The sequence below is a fragment of the Cottoperca gobio genome, chromosome 13 (assembly GCF_900634415.1).
Source record: "Cottoperca gobio chromosome 13, fCotGob3.1, whole genome shotgun sequence".
Taxonomy (NCBI): domain Eukaryota; kingdom Metazoa; phylum Chordata; class Actinopteri; order Perciformes; family Bovichtidae; genus Cottoperca; species Cottoperca gobio.
Window position 1 is genome coordinate 26884055 of NC_041367.1, and position 24822 is coordinate 26908876.

The following is a 24822-nucleotide window of genomic DNA, read 5'->3' on the forward strand; positions in this document are numbered from 1 at the left end:
AAAAATGTCAGCTCAAAATTGTCTGTGAGCCATAACACGTCATCGAAAGAGCCATATATGGCTTGCGAGCCATAGGTTCCCGACCCCTGCCCTATGTGATGTAATATCCCTCGTCAGTAATGAGAGTTACAGTGGTCTTATTAGAGAAGTGCCTCACAGGAGTGCATTTATTGGAGATCAGCTTTATCATCTTCAATTGTTCAGACCAGAAGCTTACAAAGTATCACATCCTGTACAAAAAAACTCTGCAGACTAAACCACAACCCTCAAAAAAAAGAAAGAAAGAAAAATAACACCAATCAACCAACAGTTTACACAGTGTCTGAAATCTATACACAGAAGTGACTGAAGTACCAATTAAATGCTCTAAAATTGAAACCCTTGTACAAACACGGTATATTAAATACAACCTCCATATATACATATAAGATCATGGTTTGAAGCATGAAGCCCCCATTACATTCACCAAGCGTACATTGTACTCCTGCCAGAGGAAACAACATGCACGCACACACATTCACTAACATGATGCGGTGGCAGAGTGCACACATGTGAGTAAAAGGTTTCTTTAATGTTTCCAGTATTGTCCGCAGCTCATTGTTCTCCTGCCCAGAGTCAAAGTCTGCCGTTTGAGCCATTAATACATTTATGATCTATTGAAACAGGATGTCATGTGACAGTATTTGTTACAGCAACACAAAGCCAAAGCTGCCCAACATACAGCCATTTAGGAGCAGCTTTTCATAAAGGCCTGAATTAAAGGGCTGTTTAGCTTCATAATATTCACATTACTTTACAAAATCCTTTAAAAAATATTTTCCCCTCTGAGCTCTATCTCATTTCTGCTCACATGACATGAAACTCTAGACGTTTATCGACTAAATCAAATGACGAAGACTGGTTCACCCTGTATCATTAATAAGCCTTCTCTTTCTATGATATCTACTCAGGTGTCTTCCAGAAGTGTCCGGGGTGAGACAGCCTGCGGTTCAGTTTGGGCAGCTTCTCCAGCATGTCTGCCAGCTGGGTGAAAGTGGGCCTGTTGTCTGCCTCAGGGGACCAGCAGGCAGACAGGATCTCCTGGTGGGGTGGGAGGAGGATAAATACATGTGGTTTACATTGACCAATATGTTTTCCAATCACTAGCTCACAACTCAACTGTTATGGGAGAGGCTTATGATGCCACCTACTGCAGCAATAGTTGTAGGAATTCTGATTAGTAAAAATATAACCTTTTCCATAATAGCACTACACAAAGATCAAGATGGCCGTTTTTGTTACTTTAACTTGTACTATGGTGAAATGTATACAGTAGTATCTTTGTATATACCCCCAGAATTCAGACTATTATTAGATATTACCCAGACAGGAATTAAAATATAATCAAACATCATTTTGGGGCAGCAGTAGCTCAGTCCGTGGTGACTTGTGAACTGGAAGGTCGCCAGTTCCAAACGGACCAAGAACAGAGGTTGGACTGGTAGTTGCAAGTTCGCCTCCTGGGCAATGCCGGCTGCCCTTGAGCAAGGCACCGGATCCCCACACTGCTCCCGGGGCACTGTATAGTAGCTGCCCACTGCTCCTAATACTATGATGGGTTAAATGCAGTCTAACATTCACTGTGTGTGCTGTGTACATGTGTGATGATAAAAAAAAGTTGATTTGAGTCGATTGCTCCATTTCCATAACTATAGAAGGGGACTTTAAGCATACCTTTGATAAACTCGCCCGGCATAGCTTTAAAATGGTTGAAGATTTTACTTCAACAAATAAGTTAGAAGATGCATGGAGATTATTATTTATTATTATACTAAAGACTATACTTATTATTACAGAGCATTACTATTCAACAATTTATTGGGCTCAGAAATGGCTGAAATTGTGATATCAGATCATAATTCAGTCCCTTGCCTTAAAGTGCCGACATACGATCTATGTAACAGACTCACCGTGACCTCCTTGCCCAGGTTGGTGTCTGCCAGCACCTTCCTAATGCCCTCACTGCTGCCCACCAGCCAGATTTTAGCTTCCACAGGTTGGTTGATGATTGGCCAGTCTCTCACCTGCAGCTCATACCAAATTGTGCTGAAAATGACACAACACAAAAATTAGATCAGGAAAACTGAGGGGAGAGTGAAACCACCTCATAAGCTCTTTAACATTCCATCTCTGTCCATGTCAGTGAGTCTAAGAAAATGTGTCACGTGGTGGTTTCTGTTGTCATCCTTCTGAACCTTTCTGCTGCGCTTGACACAGTGAACCACCAGATCCTCCTATACATCATCCAAGAACTGGGAGTCTCTGCTCTCTGCCTGCTCGAATCCTACCTAAAGGACCACACCTACAGGGTAACTTGGAGAGGGGCTGTCGGACCCCTGTCAACTCGCCACCGGGGTACCTCAGGGCTGCGTCCTAGGTCCCCTCCTCTTTTCGCTGTACACCAACTCAATTGGCTCTGTCATTCACTCTCACGGCTTCTCCGACCGCAGCTACGCAGATGATACTCAACTGATTCTGTCTTTTCCCAGATCTGAAACCCAGATGGACGCACAGATCTCGGATTGTCTGGCTGATATCTCTCGGTGGATGACCGCACATCACTTGAAACTCAACCTTGACAAGACCGAGCTCCTTTTCCTTCCGGGAAAGGGCTCTCCCATCCAAGACCTTACCATCAACATCGGCACCTCTGTTGTTTCCCCGACTCGGACTGCAAGGAATCTGGGTGTGACACTGGACGACCAACTGTCCTTCAGTGCCAACATCACTGCAACAACCCGCTCCTGCAGACACTCTGTACAACATCAGGAGGATACGTCCCCTCCTGCAGACACTCTGTACAACATCAGGAGGATACGTCCCCTCCTGCAGACACTCTGTACAACATCAGGAGGATACGTCCCCTACTGACTTAGAAGACGACGCAGGTTCTTGTCATCTCACGCCTTGACTACTGCAACTCCCTCCTCGCTGGACTACCTGCATGTACCATTCGACCTCTACAGCTCATCCAGAATGCAGCAGCCCGACTGGTCTTCAACCTACCCAAGTTCTCCCACACTACACCGCTTCTCCTTCACTGGCTACCAGCGGCGGCCTGAATCTGCTTCAAGACTCTGGTGCTGGCCTACCGTGCTGTGAATGGATCAGCCCCTTCCTACATCCAGGCTATGGTCGAACCATACACCCCAGCACGTTCACTTCACTCTTCATCGGCCAATAGGCTCGCCACTCCCTCACTCCGAGTGGGACCCAGATTCCCCTCAAAAAAACAAAAAAACAATTCTTTGTATGTTGCACTTACATTGATTTGGCTTATTTGTAGCTAATAGTTGAATTTGTATTATTTTGTGTGTGTATGCTGCACTTGGTTTGGCTTATTTGAAGCTATTGTTCTGCACGTAAAGGATTGTACCTATTTGAAGCTAATGTACCTGCAATATTCTTGCTGTTCGGAGTTGTATCCTCATGATTGTTTGCACTTATTGTAAGTCGCTTTGGACAAAAGTGTCAGCTAAATGAACTGTAATGGTGTATGAAGCTCCGGGAAATAACATTTAATAAATGTACAGTTAGGACTAAATGTTGAAGAACATGTCTTGCTATGTAAAGATACATGAAAACAGCTTTCACCAGGAAACCTTGTTTTGACTTTGAAGGATTCAAACAGGCACAAAAGACAAAGTACAGGCTCAGGAACTCTAAAGCATTAAATCTTTAGGGCTATCACCATTGTGCCCCTGAGCAAGGAAATTAACCCTGACTTGCTCCAGGGAGACTGTCCCTGTATTTAGTTAGTAAGTCGCTCTGGATAAGAGCGAATAACCTGAATGTAAATGCTCTATTCTGAAGTAAAGGTGGCATTGAAACTAAATGTTTCATTAAACATTTAGTTTCATGAATTTACATTCAGGTTATTTGCTCTTATCCAGAGCGACTTACTAACTAAATACAGGGACAGTCTCCCTGGAGCAAGTCAGGGTTAATTACCTTGCTCAGGGGCACAATGGTGATAGCCCTGGTATTGAACTCAAAACCATCTGGTGTTCTGTTTGGAAGCCAGACCACTAGACCACTAGACCATCTCCACCCTAGTATAAAGGGTGAGCGTCTGTTGATTAACCTGCTCAGGTTAATCAATCAATATCACACTGTGTGTTGACCTAAATGCCAGAGCGAAAGACCATTTTTTGTGTAAATCTAAAGGACAATAAAATAAATTATTGGAATCTGAATACCCAAATGCATAAACATCAGCAGCTTTGGAGAAAGGCAGCTGGTCCTCATCAACCTCCGGGCTCATCACTCGAACAATCTCTGGAGCCAAGTAGTAGATCCAGCCCTGAGGTATCCGCAACACGTTCTTTCTCCTACACACACACACACACACACACACACACACACACACACACACACACACACACACACACACACACACACACACAATGAACACAGGGACCCTGGCTTACCAGAGGTACAGATCATTAGAGAGAGAGATACAGATCTGAATATCATTTGTGTCACTCCTACCTGCCTTCCTGTACCACTCCAGACATCCCAAACAGACCAAAGTCTGTAATGACCACCCTGTTTGTGTCATAAAACACATTCTTGGACTTCAGATCCTTGTGAATGATGCCTTTGGCATGCAGGTAGCCCATTCCCTGTAAAGGAGTGGGACATATTTGTATTGATATCACTAAAAGGCCCTATGTGTAGAATTCGTATGTGACTATAACATCTTTCAAATTAGACCACTGGGTGGGCAACAAAGTCAGAAACATTCAAATTCAATACAAAGTGGCTTTAGTATTTCTTCTTCCTCAGAACTCTCTTTGGTCTTCCTTTTCACAGTCTGACCAGTGATAGACCAATAAAGTAATTAAGTATTACTGGATATTTTATTTATTCACAGATGGAGGCCTAATGTGACTTCATTAGGGAAGTATTTATCTGTGTAATACTTATATCTTAGAAAATACTTTCAACATTAAACCAATGTCACTTAAAAATAGTTGAAATACATATTTCAGTCTTTTAAACTACACAAAAATACACAGAAATTCAGATAAATATGATCCTGTGACAAGACACTGTGTCTCTGATATTATCAGGCTTTAATGAACATCAGATTGTCATGTGATATTTTGTTTCATATTATATCAGAAATCCTCATATAGTTATATTGAAGTAATAGTTTTTCTTGTTTTTATTCCGTCTCACACAGCTCGCAGGTTGCTTACCTTTACAATGTCCTGTGCAATCTGTCTGATTATATTGACGTCTAGCATGTGACCTCTTTCTCTTACAACAGAGTATAGAGTCACACCTTTACAGAAACTGCAGAGAAAACACATGCATCATGGTTACTAGAACTCAATTCACAGCAACACAACATATCACATGTAATAATATGAAAAATAAGTATTGCCATACATTTCTTTGTACTGGAGCTGTACTGGAAACGAGGGAACAAGAGCAGAATAAGATGTGGCGAGTACCTGGTGATGATGGCGAGGTGTGGCGGGGCCATGCAGGCGCCCATGAACAGGATGACGTTCTCGTGCCTGGTCTGCCTGTAGTTCATCACCTCCTTCTTGAAGAGCTTCAGGTGATCCTGGTTGTTGCCGTCAATCTCCACTAGGCGGATGGCCACCTCACCGTGCCAGCGGCCCTTATGCACCCTCCCCCAGCGACCCTGGACATCCACAAAGTCAAATGTGTCCGCTGTGTTAGAGCCATATGTTGATATTTTATGTTGTATACTAACATTTAGTTGGTCTGTATTATATCTCTGTCTTCACCTTGCCAATTATCTCTCCCAGCTGCAGCTGCTCATACGGGATGTCCCACTCCTGCAGGTAGACACTGGTCTGGCTGGCCTTACGAGAGATGGGGCCCCTCCAGCGGCCAACAGCCCCACGACGGCATATGGAAGAAGGCAGGTCCTCCAGCCCGTCATCACACTCCTCAACGGAAAAGCTCTTTTTTATGCCGCACTGGTCAGCTGTTTCCTCATCCTTGGCTGGGTGGTCTTCCTCCTGAAACAAACAGCAGAATAATGGAAGTGAACATGGACTGTTTAATCAATGAGTGATTTGAGTAAACCTCAGTTCAAAGCACTTTATACAGAAGTGCACAAACAAAGCAATGTGAGTCAGCAATGAGTCAGACACCATTATCTTTGAAAAACATGTATGACTCGGAATATTGGTGTACATTATCAGCAGAAATAGAATGAGGGAGTAAGCTCATTGATAAGGTGGACATATTGAATTGTATAAATGTGAGTGTTGTTTGACTCCGAGTTCAGTTGCTCTGCAGACCAGCTCGGTGTATTGTACTTTGATCTACAGTATATCTATTCATATCGAATTCTGAAGTCTGTCTTGTTTTGAAGTTAAATTTGTTTTGTTGATTCTGAAAAGCGTGGCTGAGAATCTGAAACCATCTGGCCTAGAAGACTTTCCAGACACGACACCAGGTCTATGCATATATTTAAGTACTTATGTCCTGTGATAATCTTTTTGCCTAATTATGTTTGTTGTAAAGCACTCAATGTTTGGCACAAAAGTGCTCTATTAATAATACATTTGACATGACATGTGATGGTCTAGTGCAGGGGTTGGCAACCTTCACTATCTAAAGAGCCATTTTGCCCCTCTTCCACCAAATAAGATTTGTCTGGAGCCGCAAAACATATTTGATAACACAGTTTATAGATTTAATATATAGTTATACTACATTTGTTGCATTTATGAAATTACAGAATGACAATAAAAGAAACGGTTTCTATTTTTACCTGTTTTAAACAAAGGAAAACACCAAACTCTTGTGAATAGAAGGAAAAAATACAGTGGCATGTTTAGGTCATAAAAAATACAATATAAAAATTAAATGACTAAAAAAAAGTAGCCCACTTTGAAATAAAGAAAACGTATAACTGCATCCTAATATCTTAAAAAGAGTAAACCAGTAAGCCAGTTTGTATTTAATTATGTCCGTTTCAGTGTGTTTTCATCCAAATCGAGGTGGTGATAATTTCTTTGGCTTTTAATGTTTTCTTGAATGAGTCCTGCTGCCCTGGTCCTGCTGGACACCGGGAAGCCTTTTTGACATTTTCCTGGATTCATCCATACTTTCTTTTTTTTTCAACACAACATAATTTCTGTCAAATGTTGTATTTGTACTATGTTGTTTATCCTGTACACATGACATCTATTGCACGTCTGTCCGTCCTGGGAGAGGGATCCCTCCTCAGTTGCTCTCCCTGAGGTTTCTTCCATTTTTCCCCCTTTATTTATGGGATTTCTTTTAGGAAGTTTTTCCTTGTGCGATGCGAGGGTCTAAGGACAGAGGGTGTCGTAACCTGTACAGTCTGTAAAGCACACTGAGACAAATGTATAATTTGTGATATTGGGCTATACAAATAAATTAGATTTGATTTGATCTGTCCACACAGAATTAAACAGTTTTCCTCCGAAACTTATCTTCTTTTGGTTTTATCCATGGTTAGCATACCGAGTTAGGCGGGGGTCTGCAACTCAAGATAAGCCACCTGAAGGGAAAGGCACCGCCCAGTAGAATGCGATGCATTTTTTAGTTAACGAAATATTTTAAAAAATATTATATTTCAGTGTCACAATATCACCTGGAACTCCAAGATAAGTGGTGTTCCCTTTGAAAGATTGTCCACTGTGCAATAAGAAATACATGTTTTTGTCAAAGCTACAGGAGGCCACTTCATAGGGTGTTAAAGAGCCACATGTGGCTCCTGAGCCGCAGGTTGAAGACCCCTGCTCTAGTGGTTCGGCTTCCAAACACAACACCAGAAGGTTGTGAGTTCAATACCAGGGCTGCCACCATTGCGCCCCTGAGCAAGGTACTTAACCCTGAGTTGCTCCAGGGAGACTGTCCCTGTAGTTAGTTCACTGTAAGTCTCTCTGGATAAGAGCGTCTGCTAAATGACATGTAATGTAATGTAATGTAATGGTAACCATTGCTCACACAACGGTACATTGACAAGTGCTGTAAACCACATAACACAGGCAAGTCAGTCATTAGTTCCCCTTCCTCTTTGTGGTCACTGACTGTGTGACTTCCAGTACTCACCCCGCCTTGCTTCGCTGCTATTAGCTGTGTGTCAGTGAAGGCCAGCTGTGACAGTCTGAGAGAAAACCACAAGAATAACAACCAACTCAATTTGTTTCAGCGTTATTAAGCTTGATAGAAACAGGCCTATAGGTACTGTATTTATATATTGAGAGTTTAAAAAGTCTGATATGGATATATTAACCAATTTTTGTTTTTTAACATCAATACATAACAAACAAAGACAATGATAAGTATCCTTTACATTTGTAACTAAGTAATGAGTGTAAAAATAAAGTCTCTGTGGGACTCACGATGTAAAGACACTGAGACTGTAAATGACCTCATACATCTCTTTGATCCGTTTTGTTATATGAAATGTGATAAAATAAAATCAGACAATATGCTTCCTCTTACCCAGACTCATAAGAGCTGCCAGCATGCTGAACAGCAGTATATGTGGAAGCAGGAACATCTGTTGGAAAATACAACTTCAGAACACTGCACTACAAGAGTAATTCTCATCTTTCAAAAAGGCTTTACACGTCACTTTATGAAATCACAACAGAAAACGGTCAAAAGGGTCACCAGGGTGAATCAATGTTAAACGTTGGACTTGGTGGCTCGGTGTGTATGCAGAACAAGGAAGTCAACATGCCCAGTGTGGCACCTGCTCTGTGAGCTCTCACTGGAATGTGCTGCTGCTGTAATTAACTCACACAACGTTACATCCATAAAGCAATTACTTTATGACACCAGAATGACTACTGATTAACTGGTAGTAGTCATGAGGTACCATTATCTCTATCTGATTCTAGTTTCATTGTCTCACAACAGGAAACAGAGATACATGTAAATGAGAAATTTAAAAAATGAACGGTCAAAAGCAAAGCAGCATTGGTTTAGACTCCTGACGTTTAGTTCTAAGTATGAGTCAACACCATAAACACTGGATCCAACATGTTCCATAATACAATCACTAGCTTCATTTTGTTAGACCCTCACTGCCTGCTAAATGTCCACATCTTTCAAACTCAATGCCTCTAGTTTGCAATGCAGGCTTTCTGTTAAAAGTCTCCTAGCCCGACATTTCTTCAGATAAAGCTCCTCCAGAGAAGACATTATATAGCTGTTTCCTCAGGCTGAGTGGTATTCACCATGGTGAGTAAACTGGCATTGATGTGAGAACTTTAAAGGGACAGTTACCTGCAGTGCTATGTATACATTTAGATGGTTTTGGTGTGTGAGTATTGGAGATTTCAGCTTTAAAGATGTCTGCCTTCTCTCCAGTATAATTGAACTAGATTGTTCTTCTTCGCTTATCTTGAAAATGCATCTACCCATGGACGGGAAACGTGTGACAGCGCAGATTCAAACAGTAGCTAGCTGAGCAGGTGCACACTTCCTTCTCACTTTCGTGTCTTTTTCTTCCTTTTGTATTGCGCCAGATCATAACAGAAGTTATCTCAAGGAAAACTCCTCTTTAACTCATCTTTTGTGCAGTGATACGGTTGGTGGGTGTAGATTGGTAGAAAGAAAATAGTTCCTACATGAAACTTGCGTTAAGCAACACAAGCCGAGTGCCATCTAGTTCCATTATACTGGAGAGAAGGCAGATATCTCTATGGCCGTTATCTCCAACACTCAGCAACTCACATCAAAACTATCTAGATTCATAAATAGTACTGCAGGTAAGAGGAAAAATATGTATTTTTGATTTTGGGATGAACTGTCCCTTTAAGACATTCTGTGTCTGATGATTTTCCATCTGTATGCACTTTAAGTTTTTTGTGTTTTTTAACCCTTTTCACACTGATAAGTCCATTACTAAATTTAATGGGATACAGCTTTGACAACAAAAACTTGCACCTCCTCTGGTGCACATTAGCTCTGTATCATCGTGTTTCCAGATCACACTTGTCCTCTGTTGGCTCTTGATATCAGCAAACATTTTTGAACATTTTCAGGCCAAATTGTATTGAAAACACACACAGATGTGAAGTTGTCAAAGGTAATGCAGTCTAATCCAACAACACTCCCCGGACCCTCCCCGCATTTATATCAAATCTATACTAAGTATTATAAACACCTGTCAGTACAACCCAATACATTTAAACAGACTGCTGTGAAGAACCTTCCTACATCACACAAGGCTTGTTTGTGTGTGAGTGATACCGGGGACAGGGGGGTGACCTGGGAAGTAGAAGCGGCTGTCCCGAGATCCCTGCGTTGACGGTGATGGGGGTGTGGTGTTGACACTAGGAGGGTTATTCTGCTGTAAATGTGCTGGGGAGGAAGGTGTGGAGGAGGTGGCTGATGAGGGGTTACTGCTGGAGTCCAGCTGGTTTAAACTGGGGGGAGGCTCCTGCTAACACACACACGCACACGCACAGGCACGCGCACACACACACACACACACACACACACACACACACACACACACACACACACACACACACACACACACACAGAATCAGCAACAGCAGTTCAAAACATACTTTAATAGAAAAGAAACCCGTACTTATGTACTTACCCTTTTGGTTATTGCTTTTGGTAAAGTGCCAAACTGCAGTGGGATTTCTGCTGTGTGATCAATCCGGTTATGGATATCTGATGGCACTGATTCTGCCCTCCGCATCCTTGGCACTGCCAACCACATTAAAACATTAACTCATTTTACATCACATTGAATATTAAGAGACAGGTTCAAACATTTTCAAGTCCATCTTAAGAAAATAGACAAACGCCTGTATTTACATTTAAAATCCTTCCTTCTGTTCATACTAGTCATTACAAGATCCCTTCCAAATGCACTTACAGTCTACAATGCAAAGTGTATATACAGCTACTATGAGGATTAGACAGAAAAAACTAGTTACTGTCTTTTTAGAACAACACTTCATTTTCGTGTTACTTTCTCACATAAAATCAAATCTAAGGCCATAAAGAACACTGCTTTATAACAAGGTGAAAGAAACTAAAGACGTTGCGTGTTGCTTACATGTGAGAAATGATATCCGACACGAGGGAGCCTCTTTGGTACATTTGTTGTGGCACTTTAACCTGTGAACAAATGGTTATGACGACTAATGAGACCATAACAAGTAATAATTTAATCAGACAGAATGGGGCTTATATTTACTTGACTTACTTGCAGTGTTTGCACTTGACACCAAACATCATGCTCTTGCGACACACTTGGCAAGTCTGGGAGAGCCAGGACTTGGTGGAAAACCTACAAAAGAAAGAAAAACTTTTCTTTATCATAATGACCTTGTCTTCAAACATGTGGATTACTTCACCTATAGGAATGCTAATTTGCTTCTTAATTCAGAATCACAGCACTTAACCTAACTGCTGAACCCATGACACAACTTCAATAAAATACAGTGTCTATCAGCAGGATTTTTTGTTTTGATGTGTTCGGGATGTTTCTGGGCATCAACCTTTATACAAACATAGTGAGCAGGTGCCAGATAATGAAGCACGCACCCAAGAAGATCTACAAAATGGCAGAATATTGTCCAAGACAAGTGTGAATCTGGGGAGGAGGGGCCAACTTTAAATGTTAAGTTTACAAACCCCTACCGACAAATCATACTCATTGTGCTAGGTTGCAAAATTCGGGGAATATTCAAGGTGGAAACTTTCCATTGAATTAACGGGAAATAACCTGAATAAAATGGAAATAACAGGGTTATTTGCTGAGGCTGTATCTATATGCAGATAAACAAACATGTACCATATCATAAGCACATCATTGAAAACCCTTCTAATATAAATAAAAAAATCAGCAATTTAGTTGAGTTGAACTATAATTAAATGGCTGATTTAACGTTGTATAAACTTTTATTGAGCAACAATAAAAACCTTCCCTATGACCCACCTCCAAAGAAGAACATCTCAACCATTTTACTCTCAGGCTTCATATCCTCTCCATGGACTTCCTGCGTGTCATACTCTGATGCCACAGCTTCACTATCACTCTGCTTTAGGCTACTATCTGCTGGTTAACTGAAATATCATATAAAATATATTCACTCCAGTAATATAATCAAAACCTTCCTGAAAGCAGACTTTGGCTCAGTAGTGTTGGCAGTGCTGAGGGCTGCACATGGGAGAATGCACTGCTGAATGCATTGCATGCTTACAATTCAATTAAATGTGCTTACTTTTAACCAAAACATACCATAAGACTAATTCATGCTTTTGTATGTGTATTTTTACCCTAAAATAAGTTCACTATTAAGAGTATGATTGTTATATTGAAATCATCAGTACTCTTTCCTATAAGTATTTTATTCTAAAGAAGACAGGAGGTGTAGGGGGAGACGGTCACTCACCTGTGTGTAACAGCCAGGCCAATGTCTCTCCTCATTGTCTGAGGGGAACTCCTGTGCATGGTGGCATCTGTGAAGAACATCAGAACGTAATATGTCAAAAACACAAAAAGAGACAAGAAGAAAATGAAAGAGAATCACAGGACAATGAGAGCAGGACTCCAGGCCAGTATATGTGATGGAGACTCACTCTCCAGCAGGGTGGGGGTGGCAGGCATCATGTATGGGGCTGGGGCTGAGGCTGGGACGGGGCCGGGTGTTCGGGCAGACAGCAGCGGTGAGCGCAGCGCTGAGTCTCCAGGATTGGTCCCGCAGCCGTTGACATGAATAGCACCCAACACTTTGTTCTTCTTACAGCCTCTGCAATGACAGAGAGCAACTAACAACTACTACAGCAGTCCACTTCAGCCTGAGACTGTGTGCATACAGAACTGTTCTGTCATGGGGAGCAGGTAACCAGTGTGATAGTTAGGGGTATATATAGATTTGTGTGAGTTACATGAAGTCAGAGCCCTGACCTTGGAGACTGTGTTAGACAGAATGAACAACTTAATGACAATTTTCTTACTTGCACAGTTTTACCATTTTGTCTTGGAGATGGTATTATAGATAATGCAATAAACTCAAATAAAATGTTCAAGAATCAAGAATGTGCTCAGTAAATACTATGATTATGCCTGTTTTGTTCAAAGCTGATGTTTAAAGGTTCAATGTATAGTTCTGATCCACCTGCTCTAAAGAAATAGAGGTCAGTATTTCACCTCTAAACTGGCTCCATACAATCTAAAAATATTAAAACCATCAGTTGTAGTTTAATCTAAGTTTTAGATTATTCAAATGTATTCTTAATATTGTGTATTGTATTCTAGCTATAAAGGCCTATATCCCTTCTACTGTGTAATGTGTACTCTTGTGTCTGTCAGTCAGTTCATTAGAGCAGACTGCTGGAACTCTGAGAGTCTAAATATCTCTACTATCCTATCATCTTCATGTGTTTATCATTATATGTGTTTTTACTGAGGGCTGTACGCGCCTTGTAACTTTATGTTTGGATAGTTGAATAGCGGCAGAGACGAGGGAACAAATCCGGCTCCGTTACGGCCGGTGAATGTCCCGGCACCGGGAGTCCCAGCAGGCTGACGGAGTTCTGGGTCTAACCTGAGTACTGGGCAGCAACAAAAAGTTTGCGGAGAGTCGGCTAAATCCGTGCGACCTGCTGACTGCTAACAGCAGATCTGTCCATCTCCCGTCTCTCACACACTCTCCTCCCGGTGGAGCAGCCTCCTGGCAGCGGTGAGGACGAGACGAGGCTGGTTTAAGTTTAAATGATGGCAGATCTTACACATTGAACCTTTAAGGCAGATGATGACTCTTAAAGACACTGTGTCTCTGAGGTCACTGTTCAGTTATCTTTTTGATATGCCAAAAATATATCAAAAGTACATTTTGAGAATCTTTAAATCAATAATCCCTCTCCTTTCTCGTCCTGTAGAACATGGCTGATCTTGAACTCAGAGGTTTAAAAAACTAAATGTATCCAATCACATGTAATGATGGGCAGCTAGCTAAACCCACATAAATCCAGACTTGATCGTTAGCTTGAGGGTTGTTCCTAGCAGAGTCATCTCATAGAAGGTGTGTGTTGGGAAAAACTTTGTTGATTTCCAAAACAGCGTGTTTAACTTTCTTAGTTCATTCAGAACAGTGAGGTTTGGCATCAGCTACATGCTTTTTAAAAAGTATTTTTGTGAAGGTTTTGTGCCTTTATTGCAGACAGTAGAAAGATGAGAGGAGAGCAAGACCCAACAAAGGTCTACGCTCCCAGCAGAATCCTAGCTGCTGCCTTTGCTGTAAATGGTCAATTCATTGATGTAAGTACAGTATCATCTTTAAAAGTCATCTTCTGGAGATCACAAAGCTAATTGTTGGATGACGTTTATTGTCGCTGTGTGATTGATTAAGCAGTGATATTCCAGTATTTTAAATGTTATGAGATACATAATGGCTGAGGCTATAACTGAATGCAATCACTCATTTCTCAACAGTTTTATTGATTGTTTGATATTTAGCAGCTGAAAGTTAATGCACATTTTCAACATGAGCCTCTGATCTACCATATTTACCATAAACACATGACTGCAGTACCAATTCTCAGACCTACTTGTGTGCAGCAGTCTCCTCTATGCGGTTGGCCAGCTGTGACTCATGACTCTTGCTTCTTGGCAGTGTAATGTTGGGGAGGAGCTGCAGTAGTTTGCGGGAAGACAGCGGGGGGGTGTGGGAGGCCTTGGCAGTGCGTGGCTTTGAGGCTCGAGTGGCTGGAGGGGTGCTTGGCTCCAGGGTGAACGCGTCTTCAGTTAATATGCAAGGTCTATGGTCATCTGAACAAGGTACCACTGATATGGAGATGGAGCGGCCGTGGGTACTGCTGGGCTGCAGAGGGGTGGAAGGGCCACCAGAGCTGGAGGGGGGGCTAATGGGAGAGAAGGCATCACTGTCCTGTTGGGGCTCAGAGCTGCAGGAGCCTGAGTCAGGCCTCGGCTCACCTCAAAGAGTCAAAGAGCAAAGATCACAAATTAGAGAGTAGAACACAGTCGCACATTACAAAACAATGAACAACAACGTTTGAATTGTAAAGAAGCTATTAAGGAGGGCAGCAAAAATCTAAAGGCTAAAACAATCAAATAGTTAAAAATGTTTTGTGTCATCCAGCTCTAGAATCATAAGCATACAAATGAAAAGCCATACAGTGCTTTATAATGATGTGGCAACAGGTGATAGATAGAACTCTCGAGAAACCTTTGTTAAACATTTTTAAATACAACATTGGTGTTTTCATGACTAAGAAGTTTTAAAAGTGTTATGGATGAAATCCTAACATCTAAATTATGAAAATTAAGATTAAACTGAAAAAAGACTGAAACAATACTATGTATTGTATTTGTATTTATGTGTTGTATTTTATGCAGTTCCTATGAATGATCCCTTCACTGCATGCAGGGCAGCCAGGTTCCTGCTTCACCTGTTTCATTAGCACTCTTCAGACAGGAGAGGGCGGCGGTGAGGCGAGAACAATCTTCTGAGTTGGAGCCTAGGCGTCTCATCGTGTCCTGCAACTCAGAGCTGGAATTCTGCAGCAACACGTCCACTGAGAGCTTCCCTGCTGCAGCCTGCCGGGGAGAAGGAGGACATCTCTGTCACTGAAAATACAGAATATTACCAAGATAGTGTTTGACTGGGATCCTGTATGTTTTTGTACTTGTCTTCTTTTGTCTATGTTGATAAATGTCTTCTACACAGTACTTGTCCCTGCACTCAGCCTTACTGAATCTTTTCTGATCTGCTAATGCATCAGTCACAAGCAGTGGAAAAAATATAAGATGTGTCTAACCGTCTTAATCATTAGGACATATTGATATGACTAATAGGAAAATCAGCATCAGGCATCAGCAAAAATAAGTACAGGTAGACTTTCTAAAATAAAGCAGATACTACGTACTATAAGGTGTTTCTGTTATTTTGTCCACCCCTTTTAGTTTTAATGTCTACACATATACAAGAGTGTAAGTGTTCAGCTGTCCAGGAGAGGAATGAAACACTAACCACACGTTTACATACAGTAAGTATCAGACACAGCTCTGTGTTTGACCCTCCTTTCAAGTGAGCAGGATGCTGACAGTGAAATGACAGACTCTTAGAGTTACTGAGCTCATCAAGAGTAGCAAGAACAATGAACATGACACCTCATCACAATATTTGCTCTGTGTGGCAGCCTGGTAGAGAGCTGGCACCAGAGCTGGCAGGTAGCTCAGATCTTAACTTATGGTTCCCAAAACTACTATGTCCATGTACAATATGTAGCACACTTGAAAGAGATGAGATACAGTATGTAAATGGCCATGTTGATGTCAGCGTGTGTGTGTGTGTGTGTGTGTGTGTGTGTGTGTGTGTGTGTGTGTGTGTGTGTGTATGTGTAGTAATTCTTTACAGTTTTAGAAGATGGAGTTTGATACTGTAGGTGTAAAGGAATGTAACGGCATAAGACTGGAGAGGTTTAGGTTTCAAATAAAAAGAGAAAATTAAGGAAATGTCACGTGTGAGCCCTCTTCCAATGTGTGTAGGCCACACTATGCAGCAGTTACATTTGCTTATTTCAACCTAATTGGGTCTGCCTCATAAAGGTTACTCATCTTAATTCTGATGAATGCAAAACTTTCATCCATGTTCCAGTTAATCCTGTAGAAGAGTGTGTATATCTGAAGCAAGAATCACTGGGTCTTAAGGGACACAGTGAAGTTATAAATCTATGTACTCTTTCTTTGTAGGCAGCAGGACACGTTTCAACAGAGGTAATGTGGAGAGGGGAAGGTATTCTGTGAAAAGTTGGGTCATCTGACAGCTGTAATTCTAGAACATGGAGCTGTCAACTGGCTGATTTACTTGTTATTCAGTGTGAAATAACAGCCAGGTTGTCATGGAGGAATAATTGGCCCATTTGCAAACAAAAAGAAAAAATATATAAGAACTAGTCAGTATCAAGTAAGGGGGACATCATTTTCCATACAGCGCATTTGGGTCTAAAAACCAGTCGACTGTCAGCTATTTCATGAACTGCTTTAAAATGCCAGACTGATTCCTGGAATCTGCCAGTCGACCTGTGAAAACAAGGTATACTCTACACTGCTTTTATTTTACTGGAATGTGTTTTCTCAGCCTTTAGAGAGAGAGAGAGAGAGAGAGAGAGAGAGAGAGAGAGAGAGAGAGAGAGAGAGAGAGAGAGAGAGAGAGAGAGAGAGAGAGAGAGAGAGAGAGAGAGAGAGAGAGAGAGTGTGTAGGCATTGGCTTAATCTCCTGGTTTCCTACATTGTGTCCATGGTAATAGGAATGGACAGGTTGGGCAGCAGGCTCAGTATTACTGAGTGATGTATTTGGGAGACAATGCTGGGACTAAATTTGAGGCTTCTCCCAAATTAGTGTTCTGTGTAGAAATGCAATCTGTAAATTCAGCTGAAACTAATATGAGGCTTCAGCAGTCTGAGTCAAACAAATGAAGTGAGCATCCTCCGCTGTTACAGTCATTTTAGAATAAATTCCCTGTGATGTTACACACAGACAGCAGAGAGATACTGTGTGGGACAATACAACTGCCAGGATCACAACTGCAACAATTGATTTGACAAACCGTTGCCCCCTATGATGACCAGAAGTCATGTCCTCAGTAATTGTTAGGACTCAGTCTGTCTCTGTGGCTGCTTGGGACTTGTTCAGGTTGTGTCTTGGACAACCCTCAACTTGTATACCATGGGTTAAGGGCTCGTCCTTTCTCTTTGACTCCTGGTTAGTTTGGCAAGTTGTTTTTCTTCTGGTTGGCAGTTGTCTTTGGTGCACTTGCAGCTGTCATATTTCTAAATTCATTAATATTCTGCGGGCCGGATGGGATGATTTGGTTGTTTGTAGCCCCGTGGGCCGCCAGTTAACAATCACTGGTCTAGACTTTTTTTTTTTAACTGTTCCGCAAGCACTAAACTGGTCCCTAAAGTTTATTGCTAAAGTTTTTTGTTATGCCTACATTTGACAGAAACCAGACAATACTGCCAACCAGACAATATATGGAATTACACTTTGATAAATGGTGTCAGGCATGTGAGGTCAAAAGAGAGCTTATCTCCCTGGAGGAAAGTCTTCTTTAATAATCAAAATGTGTCTTCTTTAAGTAAAGCAGCAACAAAGATGGTAAACATGATACCTGCTACACATCAGCAAGTTAGCATGTTTACATTAGCATTCAGCTCAATGCAGAGCTTTACAGAGCTTGCTAGCATGTTCATGTTATGTTCACATTCTATTTAACAATAAATCATACATGAAACACAACATGTACCAAAAGATTTATTGTGAGGATCGTTATGATTATAATTTAAGTGACTATAAGAATAGTACATCAAATTATCACAAATGTATTACTGTATTACTGAACAGGTAATCAGGTAATCAGGTTTATTTATCAAATATATTTAACTGTAGGCTAAACTTTTTTTATGAATGAAGAAAGAAACCCACTCAGGGAACTGTCTATTTCCTTGTGGACACGCAGCACAGAGTGGAACCACAGGATGGTCAGAGATGTGATCAAAATGTACAAACTGATATCGCCGTGTCTCCTTAAACACAGATACTTGGTTTAAGCATGTTTAAATGCAGTGCTGATGAGTGAAGGCCCTGCTGTCTGGTAGGTCTCTCCTAGAAAAGAAATGTGTAGGCAAAAATGATTGCATTTACATTTAAAAAGGCTCGGGAGCTAAATGTAATGTACAGAATGATATAGTTTTTTTTAGTTCTCATGGTGAAGAAGCTTCTGAATCTGTCTCATTTCAGATCAAAGATAATGACCCAGCTCAGAATCTAATAGATACTTGTGGAAGCTTATGTGAGTTGACATTTTTAAACAAATGCATGAAGTTACAACATTATGTCATGTCAGAATGACCCATAGTGTACAGAGGCTTACTGCAGCAGACCAGGTTGGAATCTGACCTGCGGCCCTTTGCTGCTTGTCTTCCTCTCTCTCTCCCCCGGTCCTGCAAATAAATTTCCATAATGCCATACTTATTAGGAGGTTTTTTTTACAGGGAAAAGCTAAAACCTTAGTCAGTTATACCACCAACCCCAACTTCATATGAATCTTATTAACGAACATTATTATATTATTATAACTATTGTGCATTCATTTTTAACTTAAAACATTTTGACAAAACATGCTTCTTTGTTAAGTCGGGTTAAATACAGGAGGACCCTGGCTAAAACCACACAATGATTATGATTCCAGCAAAAGCTGCAGCTGTGTTTGTGTTTAAACTAGTCTGAATCAAAACCCACCACAGGGGTCTCCGTGCTCTGCAGCCTTGCTGCTGTGGGCAGTGGGGAGTGAAACAACAAAAATGAAAAAGGGAGAACCTTTCCAAATTGTTATTATTAACCTTAACAACAATCTTTCCTTAACCAAGTAGATGTTGTCTTTACCAGACCTTACCCATAAACATATATGGAAGCCTCCAAATAAAATGACAAAATATGTTGTTTGCAACTGCCCTTTTGAACCAAACAGAAGCATTTTCTGATCTCACAAAATAATTATGTCTGTGCCTCATAAAACCGCTACAAAAATAAATGTGCACCACTTTACTGTAATTCAGCAATGCTCCAAAGAAATAGGAGGCAGTATTTTACCTCTAAACGGGGTCCTGTCATGTCCCGGTCCCTTGTCTAAATTGTGTTCTCTTTAGTTGTCTTCCTGTTTCATTTTGGTAAAATCTCTCTTGTCTCTCTTCTCAGATACTTCACTTCCTGCCCTTGTGTGTTTCCCACCTGTGTGATTACCTGTCCTGATCAGTTTCACCTGTCCCTCATCACCTTTGTCTACTTGTGTATTTAGTCTCTGCCAGTTCGTCTGATCTGTTCTAGTGAGTGGTCCAGCAGTAATCCAAGTGTTATGCTCTAGTTGTTGTTACCTTACCTTGTTACTAAACGTATGTTTAGTCAAGTGTTTTTTATTACTCTGTTCTGTCTGGTTTTTGGAAAGTTACCTGTTTGTTTTTGCCTTTTTAAGTAAAGACTGTTACTTAAACCTTTTTGCCTGTGAGTCATGCTTTGGGTCCATTTCCTGCTGATAGCCTGATCCATACAATCTGTAATGCTTATATTTTGTTTGTAGTAGTTTGGCATATTAATTGTATTCTAATTCATTCATTATATTACGCAAAATTGAACCAAACTGCTGAAATGTGTAAAAGAAAATGAGTAGCTTAGGTGCAGCCAATCACAGGGAGAAAAATTCATTAATTTATAAATTAACCAATGAATAACTAAGAGGGATGTTAATTAAGATGTCTTTTTCTAACGATACCCAATGTTAACTGATCATTAATCATTGAACCGACAAGATTAGAGCCTTGTATGCAGAGGTGCTGTGGTTGAAGTACCTAACAAGCATATACAACATACAGGGATCATGGATGTATTATTAACAAGCACTACTTATACATGGAATCGGAGTTTCGAGCTTCCGGTGGAATCGCAATGCATGCTGGGTGGCAAGCCTAGAAAAGTGAGCACCAACTCTAAAAGGGCCGCCATATTGGATTTCTTCTCTACGTGTTTACATTGTATTTAGCTTATTCTTCAAGCGTGTTGTAAACAAACCTACTACTCTACAATGAGTTCTGAACTCCTTTCTTATGATAAGGTTCAGATGTGGAAAGTCGAAGCTTTGAAAGTATTTTGCCACAAGCGGAATTTAAAGGTTTCAGGAACAAAACTCGAGCTTATTGCCAGGGTGTTTGCTGCATCAGAGATGGGCATTGAGGAGCAACCAACAGCTAACGAAAGAATTTCAATCACAGAAAAAGAAAAGACTAAGCTTTTGGTTATTCCGAGTGGCGTTTCAGTGCCTGATCCCTTGACATTGCAGGATGGCTGGGTCAATGAAAACAGCATGACTTCTTGGCCGCCGATATACCTCAGCGATATAACATTATTTTTAATGTCTGAACACCCAGGGAACGATGTTGAGTTTCATAAACGAACTTTGAACGAATACAAAGAAGGCAAAGCATTTAGACTGTTTGACTCTGGCTGGTTGAAACAAATATCTTTCAAGCCTCTCGCAGATTCTGAGTATTGCTTTTTGAAAGCAAAATGTACTCATTCAATGAAAGTTTCCCATATGCCACATTCGGCATGGATCTGCGCAGTTAAGAAAACTGGCGCTATCATAAGTGCTTATTGCAGTTGTGTTGCAGGGTAAGCTATTATAAATATATACCTAACTTGTGTTTGTTAATTATTATAAAACTCAATATATAGAAAGTACATTTGTCAATATACAAATCAAGTAGATAGACTACATACCCCAGGTTGAGTTCAGGATCAGGGAATTCATTTGTTGGTTTTCCTTACATGAAATGCTCACTGCAAATCCGCGAAGATTTATTTGGCTCCCAAGACTTCCCATTGTAATCCTGTCTCTTTACAGCTTTGGTCCATGCTAGCCTTCTATCATTGTTCTTTAGTGCTGTTGGAAATGGAAATAGTTCGAACGGGGGCTTGCAGTCGCAATTTTTCATCAAACGAGTGCAATCGTGAAGCTCAAAATGAGATTCTGCCCATTTATTTAGCTTTCTCCCACTGTTTGAACATCCTTTCACCACACAATTTCGGTGTCCAAATCCCATAAATAGAAGAGCAATGATTACACACTAAAAACTAGCCAAATACAATGTAAACACGCTTTAAGAATAAGCTAAATACAATGTAAACACGTAGAGAAGAAATCCAATATGGCGGCCCTTGTAGAGTTGGTGCTCACTTTTCTAGGCTTGCCACACCAGCATGCATTGCGATTCCACCGGAAGCCCGAAACTCCGATTCCATGTATAAGCCCTATAAACTGTTCTTCTTCTCCCTCTGTACTGAGGCAGACTGCAGCTACAGTGACTCACCATCACCTCTAGAGGAACAAGAGGTATTACAAGACATGACGGGCCGGCGCTAGTCAGTTAGCATGCTAACTTCAGTAGATATCTCTGCAACACAACACAGAGACGTCTTTGACACAACGTCAACACTGTTACATTCTGTTGATCAAGATGAATAGTGTCCGACTGGCCCTGGTCAGCCTACATGACAAACTGAACAGTATATTACTCTTCCCAATATGATTCTTGCTACGCTACTACTCCAAACTTATTCGCAATCCCAAAATAAAGATATTCTTGTCAAAACGTCCTCACAATTACATTAAATATAATAGGAAGAAGATATAGAGATCATCTGGTGTCCTTTTTTTAAAATGACTGCCCTAATTAGACTGACAGGCCTCCACGTTCGTCCATCAGATGTTTCTTTAATCCTCACAACTGACTTGTTCCCAAAAGTTCTGCATCACTTTACAATTCTTCTTAAAAGCAAAAAAAGATGTGTTCTTGTACACTTTACCTCAGTAATTTCTTCATCTTCTTTGAGGTGATTTAAGTTGTCAACATCTACAGAACATTGATTCTATTAACATAACAATCCTTCATAGAGCAAATGAACACATGAACATGAAGTTTACACCAAGTTTTAGAGCGACTGGAACATTGTGTTGGCATAAAAGGAACCGCACTAAGCTGGTTCAAGTCCTATTTATCTGAGCGATCTCAATTTGTATGTGTTAACGATAAATCCTCCATGACAGCCAAAGTCAGTCTTGGAGTTCTGCAGGGTTCTGTACTTGGACCGATTCTATTCACCTTAAATATGATTCCTTTGGGCAATATTATAAGGAACCACTCTATGAACTTTCATCGTTATGCGGATGATACCCAATTATATCTATCAATTAAACCAAGACGAAACCAATCAATTGGCTAAACTTCAAGCATGCCTTAAGGACATAAAAACTTGGATGTCTAGCAACTTTTTGATGTTAAACACAGACAAAACTGAAGTTATTATACTTGGCCCTAAACGCCTCCAAAACGCATTTTCTAATGACATAGAAGCTCTGGATGGCATTAATTTGGCCTCCAGCACCACCGTAAGGAATCTTGGCGTCATCTTTGATCAGGATCTGTCTTTTAACTCCCACATGAAACAAATCTCAAGGACTGCTTTCTTTCATCTACGTAACATTGCAAAAATAAGACACATCCTGTCTCAAAATGATGCAGAAAAACTAGTCCATGCATTTGTTACTTCAAGGCTGGATTACTGCAACTCATTGTTATCAGGTTGTCCCAAAAAGTCGCTTAAGACTCTTCAGTTGATCCAAAATACAGCGGCACGTGTATTGACAAGAACAAGGAAATGGGATCACATTACTCCTGTATTAGCTGCTCTGCCGGTAAAATACAGAATACAATTCAAAATCCTTCTCCTGACTTACAAAGCAATTAATGGTCAGGCTCCAGCATATTTTAAAGATCTCATAGTACCTTATAAACCAACAGCATTGCGCTCCCAGACTGTAGGGTTACTTGTAGTTCCTAGAGTCTCTAAGAGTACAATGGGAGCCAGAGCCTTCAGCTATCAAGCTCCTCTCCAGTGGAACCAGCTTCCAGTTTGTGTTCGGGAGGCAGACACACTCTCCACATTTAAGAGTAGGCTAAAGACTTTCCTTTTTGATAAAGCTTATAGTTAGGGCTGGCTCAGGTTTGCCTTGGATCAGCCCCTAGTTATGCTGCTATAGGCTTAGACTGCCGGGGGACACCTCCCTGCTCTCTTCCTTCTCTTCCTCTCTCCTCCCCTCCCTCTCTTCTTCTCCCTCTCTATCTGTATGCATTTATGTAAATGTATGTTACTAACTCATCATCCGGTGTATCATCTCCGGAGTTTCTGTGTCTCTCATGTGGCAGGTTACCACTGATAAAGTTTACGTCAGGATCAGGAATCGTGGCTGCGCCTGCTGTCCTGGTCCTGCTGGACACCGCGAAGCCTTTTTGACATTTTCCTGGATTCATCCATACTTTCTCTTTTTTAACACAACATAATTTCTGTCAAATGTTGTATTTGTACTATGTTGTTTATCCTGTACACACGACATCTATTGCACGTCTGTCCGTCCTGGGAGAAGATCCCTCCTCAGTTGCTCTCCCTGAGGTTTCTTCCATTTCTCCCCCTTTAATTATGGGGTTTCTTTTAGGAGGTTTTTCCTTGTGCGATGCGAGGGTCTAAGGACAGAGGGTGTTGTAACCTATACAGTCTGTAAAGCACACTGAGACAAATGTATAATTTGTGATCTTGGGCTATATAAATACATTTGATTTGATTTGATTTAATATATACAATTGAAGACAGAATGAAGAGTTTATGTAAAATATGTTGATCAAACATCTGAGCCACAGAATTCTTAAATCATTCATCCATCATGCATTGAGGTTCTGCAGAATGGAGCTGCCTTGAGCTCCTGAGGGGAATGTTTCCATGAATGAACCCAGCAGATGGACACAGGGCTACAAACAGCTGTGTGCATCCACCCAGTCGCCTTAAAGTGCCCATCAGGCACAGTGCACAGAGCAAACTCCAGTGGTAATCCAGCCTTGATTATTGTGTGAATGTTGTGACGCTCAGGAGCAAGTCCAACAGAAATGTTGACTGGTGATCCCCATGCATTTTTTCTCATATGGTGTCAGTATAATATTTTGAGAACTTCAGGCTTCTATGGATGTTTACTTTGCCAGCCAAGTCTGTCTGTCCTGTGCTGGGGTTCTCCAAATAAAGGGAGTGAGGTTGTTTTGTCATTTCATGTATTTTCATGACAGCGCACCATATGTCTGTTTGGTATTTTGGTGCCTCCCGCTGAGGAAATGGTGCACAGTTGGGAGGAGAGGCACAAACAGTAATGCAATAATCT

The 24822-nt window shown here is 41.0% G+C and overlaps 1 protein-coding gene across 10 annotated transcripts in view; it reads right to left on the minus strand.

The window, feature by feature from the left end:
- Positions 1-119: 119 nt before the first annotated feature.
- Positions 120-24822, minus strand: part of LOC115017377 (kinase suppressor of Ras 1-like) — a 43871-nt gene continuing 19168 nt past the window's right edge. For 3 of the 10 annotated variants that reach the window (XM_029445733.1, XM_029445738.1, XM_029445737.1), the window contains exons 2-18: positions 15454-15601; positions 14593-14977; positions 12622-12791; positions 12435-12501; positions 11243-11326; positions 11093-11154; positions 10625-10737; positions 10267-10459; positions 8509-8566; positions 8113-8167; positions 5805-6041; positions 5502-5698; positions 5244-5340; positions 4531-4664; positions 4239-4370; positions 1950-2085; positions 120-1080 (exon numbers count right to left, since the gene is read on the minus strand). In XM_029445733.1, coding sequence (XP_029301593.1) covers positions 943-1080; positions 1950-2085; positions 4239-4370; positions 4531-4664; positions 5244-5340; positions 5502-5698; positions 5805-6041; positions 8113-8167; positions 8509-8566; positions 10267-10459; positions 10625-10737; positions 11093-11154; positions 11243-11326; positions 12435-12501; positions 12622-12791; positions 14593-14977; positions 15454-15601 — 2406 coding nt within the window. In that variant the 3' untranslated portion in view covers positions 120-942. Of the gene's footprint in view, positions 1081-1949; positions 2086-4238; positions 4371-4530; positions 4665-5243; positions 5341-5501; positions 5699-5804; positions 6042-8112; positions 8168-8508; positions 8567-10266; positions 10460-10624; positions 10738-11092; positions 11155-11242; positions 11327-12434; positions 12502-12621; positions 12811-14554; positions 14978-15453; positions 15632-18939; positions 19010-24822 lie in introns of those variants that run through there. The other 7 variants (XM_029445740.1, XM_029445739.1, XM_029445741.1 and 4 more) reach the window with 6 other exon arrangements.